The 8,224-nt window shown below is 38.8% G+C and overlaps 1 protein-coding gene across 1 annotated transcript; it reads left to right on the top strand.

Annotated features, from left to right (window-relative positions):
- Positions 1–317: 317 nt before the first annotated feature.
- On the top strand, positions 318–8,012 carry LOC105327132 (retrovirus-related Pol polyprotein from transposon 412). The gene is made up of 5 exons (XM_066087263.1): positions 318–512; positions 2,610–2,803; positions 4,013–4,088; positions 5,130–7,662; positions 7,924–8,012. Exons 1-5 carry the CDS (start codon positions 318–320, stop codon positions 8,010–8,012), a joined length of 3,087 nt encoding a protein of 1,028 aa, XP_065943335.1.
- Positions 8,013–8,224: the final 212 nt, after the last annotated feature.

The raw sequence follows: 8,224 nt of genomic DNA, 5'->3' as shown, positions 1-8,224 counted from the left end.
TAATTAATGAGTTTGAATGCTAAAGTTTACGGTAGTAAAAGTCATGTTTAGTGTAAATGATACTGAAATATTTAGGATAGGGCAAAATAATCGACTTGCACCTCAAATATTGAGGCTATGCCTATCTTGACCATTCCTTTTTAGTTCATTTATCCACCCAATATAAAAGTTAAATCATATTCATTGGGTCATTTCCATTTTGATCAACCCAGCGCCATAGATCGTTCCATCATTATCTTAATAGCAAGATGACAAGACTTCTAGTATTCATATGTTTCATAGGCTTAGCTAGCTGCTGTCAGAGGAAAGGGGAAATTATGACATGTGCGGAACTCCCACCACCAACCAGGCTTGAAGGGGCGAAGATTTTGATCGTAACCCGTGTGTCGGAGAAGATAATCGACCTTCGTCAAAAAACCAAGCTCCTGGTACAGCATACAGATCTAAACTGCGACAGAATCCAGGCAAAAGCCAGCACCAAGGTCTTTCTAGGGGACAAGATGTGCTCATTTGTAAGTATAAATTTCAAATCAATTTGACAGTTCTGACTTTATAACTTGCAATAGTTAATTTATGTGTTCCCAAATCATTTTGTTTTTGTATATATTTTTCAGGACTCCAAAGAAAATGTCCACCAAAACGCTCATAGTAGAAACGACGGCCATTGCTTAAACCAAGATCATTCAGAACACAGGGCGAAAAACCATCTTTAAGCAAGTCCTTAAAGGTGGCTTAAAGGTGACTTAAAGGAGCTTAAAGGCTATACAACCTTTAAGCCGCCTTTAAGTCACCTTTAAGAAAGTGCTTATAGGTCCTTACACTACTGAATTCAAAATCCACTGATATTCTCAAATATTGACTGACATTGTCTGACATCCACTGTACATTGACTGTACCTCACTGTACATTTCACTGACTTCCACTGTATCCCACTGTACCCCACTGTACATTGCTACTGAACAGCACTGTATCCCACTGTTCACCACTGTACAGTCCTACTGACTTCCACTGTACGCCACTGTACAGGGCACTGACCAGCACTGTACCCCACTGTACGCCACTGTACCGGGCACTGAACAGCACTGTACCCCACTGTACGGCACTGTACTATTAATTTGAGAAAAATATCAGATTTTTAAATCTTCAGTATATTTTTTTCTTCGATATTTTTTTATCATGCTGTATATAGCATTATCATTATGTATACAGATAACTTGACAGAAGAATGCAACAGGTCGTTAAATGTATTTAATATGTTTTCTTTATCAATAAATGTGTGACGGTGCACATTTTGATTTTTATATATTTTACGTAATAATTACTTATAGTCTATAATATTTCGTAAATGTTTTAATTATTTTATATTTTACAATTTAAGATTTAAGGTACGTGAAAGTTAAGAATTTCTGGGCTAAAGAAATATTAAGAAGAAAGCGTCGTGCTAGATAAATAATGTACATGGGTTCGGATTAACGTTTACACGTTTCCTTTTTGTTCGGATCTAGAAAGTTAGTAACAATTTATTTAGGAATAAATCATTCTCACATTTCGGCAATTATCAAATGTTCAAGTTAAGAAGTAATGCAAACAAAAGTCGGTCTATCTATTCAACTGTCAGTACGTAGGTATTTGAGTTAATTTTACTATCACTTTAGGATTAACGCATAACAATAGATGCCAGGGATAGTGAGAAACTCTTCCGCTAATTGAATAAAAATTAAGGTAAAAGGGGACGCTAACCTCGCGAGGCTCCCCAAAGGAAATTCAATAAAGTCATTATAATAATTTGTTAATTACACTGTAATTACCCCCTTTGAGTGACCTCACTGAGGACAGGTCGAGGATTAAGTTTATTCCCCCGTCTCCCTCTCGTCACTTACGCTTGGGACACAGAGGAATAAACATCATATGTACATTGTATCCTCGACCTTGTCTTTATTCAGGTCAGTATTTCTATGTTTTATAAGTTAGATTGTTTATATGAATTATAGGTATTTTTATTATTTAATCAAGTTATTAAAAATTAAGTTAAAGTGATAGCTTTAATTTAACATTAAGAAATTAGTAAAAGTTCCATAACATGTTTAACTTGGGTGTTAAGATAATTTTAAACATAATTTTGTACAGTAAATCCGATTCATATTCACTTACTTTAATGATAATTTAATACTAATTTGGATATTGGGTTCAGTATTTGAAAATTTGTTTAGTCAATATTTTTACTTTAAAATTGTAATACTGTCAATCAACGGCCGGGAATTGATACCGGAAGTTGATTTTAAATATGGCCGCCACTCTTTAAATGGCGGACCAGTGATGTTATATTAATGTCTATTTTAATCATGTTCTTTAATAATGTTCAATTTAAATTTAATTGTCAATATGTTGTAATTAATATTCATTTTTATACTGTGTCACTTACGCTTGGGACACAGAGGAATAAACATCATATGTACATTGTATCCTCGACCTTGTCTTTATTCAGGTTAATAAGGTTTCTTACCATTTACGTCCGGGCGTAAGGCTAATTACAACAGCGAGTTCCCCTTTACGAGAAGAACTTCGTAAAACGTGGTGGAGGAAAAGATCTTGGACCTCTCTTTCATCAGATGCCAAGGCCCCACAACTACTATCTTCGTACAGTGTACGACGTGGACGAGGACATTGACGATTTTGAACTAGAAGTCGAGGACAACCAAGAACTAGAGGACACCTCAGAAGCCGAGGTAATGACTTCTATTCAATTGGAGAAGTTTGGGGGTGGCGATGAGAACGCCGCAGCATGGCTGGCCAAATATCGCCAGTATGCTGTATTCATGAATTGGCCACTGGAAAAACTGACAGCGGGCTTTCAATTCTTTCTAACAAACACTGCTCTCGTCTGGTATGAAAATCTTGATGAAAGGGTTAAAACGAGAGGGTTTGAAGATGTTACGAGAGCATTTCTAGAAAGATTTAATGAACAAAATCAGACTGATGTATCATTATTTAAGATTCAGCAGTTGCCCGGTGAATCAGCCGAGCAATATGTTACTAGATTTCTGAAACAAGTACAAAAAGTTAACTGGCCTGAGCATGTGCAGGTTGGTGCTCTATTGAATGGTTTGTCGGGCTCAATTAAGAACTATGTGAATATGAAGGAGCCACAATCAGTAGAACAAGTCCGTCGATATGCAGTTCTTGCGGAAAAGAATTGCACTTCAGATGCACATGTTGAATCGTTACATGCTAAATTTGACGAAATGACAAAACAGATACAACAATTAACGCTCAATTCTGTAAATGTCAACAGTGTTCAGAGAACTCAGGGTCAAAATCATAGAAATTATCGATCACAATCTAGACCAATTCTGGGTAGATACTCTTACCCTCATCAATCCAACTCTGAGTATCAATGTACGAAATGCGGGATGGATTGTAGGGGTAGGAGGAACTGTCCTGCACACAATCAGACTTGTAGAAAGTGCGGTAAGCCAAATCATTTTCAGAGAATGTGTAGATCGGGGGTTCGTAAATAGGGATTCGGGCCTATCTATAGAAATTCTATAGGTGGGCACACTGACAAAGAATTACTTAGAGCTGCTATGAGTGCTAGGGATAAAACACTTTCTGAAATCAAGCAACATCTTTTGATCCAAAATACATTATTGTCGGAGAAAAAGTGTAAAAATAACAAAAGTGCTAAATCTACAAAATCCCCAAAACCTTCTGTGCTCAGTCTAAAAACATCTTTACAGAAAAGTACAGTAACAGTTCATGTAGGAAATGTTAAAACTAATGCTTTGGTTGACACAGGTGCTGATGTTAGTTGCGTTCATTCAAAATTGCTTGCAAAATTAGAAATGTCTGATGTTGAAGTACGGTCATCTAATATCATGCAAATTACAGGTGTTGGCGGAGAATGTCATAATGTCAAAGGGGAAATCACTCTTCCACTAACATTTGGTGATGTAACAATTACTAACACCTTTCTGATTTTTGACAATTTGCATCATGCACTAATCCTTGGTAGAGATTTTCTTGTTGAGAATAAGGTAGAAATAGATTTTTCCTCAGAGACCATGACGATCCCAGGAAACAAACCTCTGGTATGTACATTACATAGAAATTTAGGGTTAGTCAGACCATTGGAATCTGTGGTGATTGAACCAGACAGTTCAGTACGCTTGAATGTGTCAGTATCAAGACAAGTATCAGGTAACTCGGTACTTTTAGAACCAACTTCAGCACTCGCAAACCGTCAATTGCTAGGAGCGCGCTGTTTAGTTAAAGTTCACAAAGGCTGCGCTGTAATGGAAATTATGAATCCGACGAAAAACAAACGTTTTCTTTCATCGCAACTTGTCATTGCTACGGTTTCAAACGTACATCAAGAATCAATTGTTGATATAGACACGAATTCACGCGCGGAAAAGGCGGTTGTCGCAAATATTTCGTCTGAAAATTCTATAGAGTTTGATTTAGAAAAATGCGATTTAACAGTTAATCAAAAAGAACAACTTCATGAATTTCTCAATCAAAATCGGTTCGTATTTTCGTCTAATTTGTCGCAAATAGGTCAAAGTAAAACATATCAACATCAAATTGATACAGGCAATGCACTTCCGGTTCGCGGACCGAACTACCGAACGTCACCGAATATGAAAAAGGAAATTGAGCGCCAAGTCGACGAAATGCTGCAAAATAATATCATAGAGCCTTCTAATTCTGACTGGTATTCGCCTGTGGTACTAGTCCCGAAGAAAAATGGTGAGTTCCGCTTCGCGATAGACTATCGGAAACTAAATAAGGTCACGAGACCAGCTTCATTTCCGCTTCCGAAGTTAGAAGACGTTGTCGATGCTATTGGCGAAGCTGATGCTAAAATTTTCTCGGTATTAGATCTTGCCAGCGGATTTTGGCAGATTCCGATGGATCCGTCCACAAAACATAAAGCAGCTTTCATCACGCACACGGGAATTTATGAATGGACACGAATGCCATTCGGACTTCGCAACGCGCCGATTACTTTTCAAATGGTTATGACCCAAGTATTACGTGGTCTTCATTGGAAACAAGCTCTGGTTTACGTGGATGACATCCTTATTTACAGTAAGAACTTTGAAGCTCATTTGCACCATCTTAAACAGGTTTTTCATAGACTACAGGACGCTGGACTTACACTAAAGCCGTCCAAATGCCAGTTTGCAGTAGAACAGGTATCGTATCTTGGGCACAGGTTCTCTAAAAACGGTGTTATGGTTGATCCATCCAAGATTGCGTTGGTACAGGACTATCCTGTTCCTAAGAACCAGAATGAGATACGAAGCTTCATGGGTCTCTGCAATTATTATCGTAAGTTTGTCAATTCGTATTCTATTATTGCATCTCCTTTAAACGAGCTTCTTCAGAAAAATATTCCCTTTGAGTGGACAACAGACTGCCAGAAATCCTTTGAAACGCTTAAAGCTTCACTCTCCTCAGCACCAGTCTTAGCTTATCCAAACATGTCAGAACCTTTTATCTTGACGTGTGACGCTTCTGCATCGGCTATTGGATTTATATTGGGACAACTGCAGAATGGTAAGGAACATCCAGTAGCGTACGGGGGCCGATCGCTCAACAAAGCTGAACGGAAATGGGGGATAACAGATAGAGAATGCTTAGCTGTCATAGAAGGTATCAAACATTTTCGTGTCTATTTAGCAAACAACCATTTCAAGGTAATAACAGATCACAGAGCTCTGAAATGGCTACAAAACCAGAAAGATCTAACTGGACGACTCGGACGATGGGCTCTACGATTACAAGAGTACGATTTTGAGGTAGTATATCGCCCCGGAGTTACCAATCAAAATGCAGACGCCATGTCCAGACGACCATATTCCAGTGATCACAATGCAGACGACAACACGAAGAATGACAGACCAGAAGTACAAGTAAGCATTGTTGACAAAAGTTTGCCACTTTCTGATGAGACGTGTAAAACTGTTTTTACGTACGAGGAGAACCCCTCTGTTCACCTGGTGGATGCAGAACCACAACCAAGTTTGCCAGATTTTTGTGAGATTGGTCAACTACAACGAGTTGGTGAGTCAAAGATGCAACATCTAATCAAATACCTAGAAACGCAGGAATTGCCGGATGATGAGAAGTTGGCTAAAACCATACTCTACATGGAGAACTACTTTGTACTTGAGAATAACGTTCTCTACCACTTTTATGAGCCAAGAACAAAAGGTAAAACTGATACTAGCAAATCAATTAAACAGTTATGGCTGCCTGAGACCTTGCGTACAGCTGCCCTACAAGCCTACCACGACAACCTAGCTGGAGGATGTCACTTGGGAATAACAAGAACACACAGAGCCCTACAACAAAAGTACTTCTGGCACGGTATGTATCAAGATGTACATGATTATATCTCATCCTGCGACGTATGCCAACGAATCAAACGACCAACCAACCACCTGAACGCACCTCTACAACCACTACCGATATCGGACACATTAGAGACTTGGCACATAGACTTCCTATCGTTCAACAAAACAACTGAAGGATATCAACATGTACTTGTGGTTACCGACAGTCTGTCCAAATGGATTGAAGCATTTCCAACCAAAACACAGGAAGCCTCTGAAGTAGCCTGGATCTTGTATGCAGAAATATTTGCGAGGTACGGAGCACCAGTAACCTTAGTGTCAGATAGAGGAAAGAACTTTATGTCTAAATTGGTAAGTGCTTTGTGTGAATTTTTCAAGATCAAGAAGATTGCTACAAGTCCCTATCATCCGCAGTCCAACTCTCCAGTAGAAAGGTATAACTCAGTCATCTCACAGTGTCTCAGAGCCTACATTGATAAAGAACAAAACAACTGGCCCAAACTTTTACCAAGTGTTCTGATGTCTCTGAGAAGGTCACCATGCACCGAGTCTACGCAGTACTCGCCTTACAAGATGCTTTTTGGTAAGGAGATGAATCTGGCTTTCGACACACAAATTATTCCCAAGGAAACGATGGGTAAGGATGCAAAACAACACTTTGACGCACTTCTTGATGAGTTAAAAATGGTTGAGGACACAGCAAAACAAAACGTTTCTCAAAAACGGGAACAAACAACAGCTACTAACAATGTAAAATCCAAAGAACCATCTTTTCGCATGCTCCAACAAGTCCTCGTTAAAGTTGAAAAGACGCCGGTGGGTTTTTCCAAAAAGCTACATGCAAAATGGGAAGGACCTTACTACATCGTGAAAATTACAGGTAACAACACATACGGTTTACGAAAGTGTTCAGACAACAAACTTCTAAAAGCGTCTATTCATGCAAATCGTTTAAAAGCGTACCACGATCCACAAGATAGACGACTGCAGCCTGTTGAGGATCAAAATCTAGATGCAGGTAAGAATGACAATGAGCTTGCCGAACAAGATAATAAATTGCAAAATCAAACCGGTAAGCCCCTTGCGCCCAATAACACTGTTACCGATTTTCCTCACACGGCCGAAAATGCAAACATGCAGCAAACCGCGGCGCCGAGCAATCCTAGCAATGGCTGGTTTCCGATCAAAAAGATAGTTAAGTCTAGATATGTACAAGGTAAGCGTCAGTACCTAGTGGATTGGGAAGGTAAATACGCCAAAAGTTGGTTACAGGAAGAAGACCTTGGCCCAGGACTCATACGTGAGTATCATGCAACGAGGACTATGGCAGGTAAAAAGCGTAAGCGCAATAAAACCTATTTTAATTAAGCATACATAGGTAAGTTGAAACTTCTACCAGATGCATTCTGTATTTTATTCAAAATTTACTTAGATTTATTATTAATGAGCATCCTTCATTGTTTGTAACTTTGGGATTATTCTCGTATATTAGTGCTAAGTGTGGTGGCCAACACACAAGTTAACAAACAATTAAGAATCCTTCATTTATATCTAATTTTAGACCTCAAAGTACAGAATGCGGTGGTATATTTTCTTCATCATCCTTGTGGCTTCTCTGGTTTCACCTGCGGAAAGTTCCAACAAGATTAGGCTGAACTATGGGGTCATCTTCAAGGAAGAGACCAAGGTACAATTTTCGAACGAGATGTGGCTGCATACATTTGCGGTTGACATACCTAAGAGTATGGCACTTGAATCGGCAAATGAGTGTTTTAACTGCACACAATTTAATAAGGTTGTTCAAACCATGAACCAAATTAAAATTAGATGTCAAGCAAGGCTAAATGCCACTATTGAAGAAC

The sequence above is a fragment of the Magallana gigas genome, chromosome 6 (assembly GCF_963853765.1).
Source record: "Magallana gigas chromosome 6, xbMagGiga1.1, whole genome shotgun sequence".
NCBI classification, from domain to species: domain Eukaryota; kingdom Metazoa; phylum Mollusca; class Bivalvia; order Ostreida; family Ostreidae; genus Magallana; species Magallana gigas.
The sequence above is the reverse complement of the archived record's forward strand: the minus strand, read 5'-3'. Positions and strand labels throughout refer to the sequence as shown.

What these genes read in the sequence shown, in the direction of transcription:
- LOC105327132 (XM_066087263.1), top strand. Translation starts at nt 318, where the DNA reads ATGACATGTGCGGAACTCCCACCACCAACCAGGCTTGAAGGGGCGAAG. An exon ending in TCCCAGGAAACAAACCTCTG is followed by an intron (nt 4,089 to 5,129) that starts GTATGTACATTA and finishes CATCTTAAACAG; the next exon opens with GTTTTTCATAGACTACAGGA. An exon ending in CCTTGGCCCAGGACTCATAC is followed by an intron (nt 7,663 to 7,923) that starts GTGAGTATCATG and finishes ATCTAATTTTAG; the next exon opens with ACCTCAAAGTACAGAATGCG.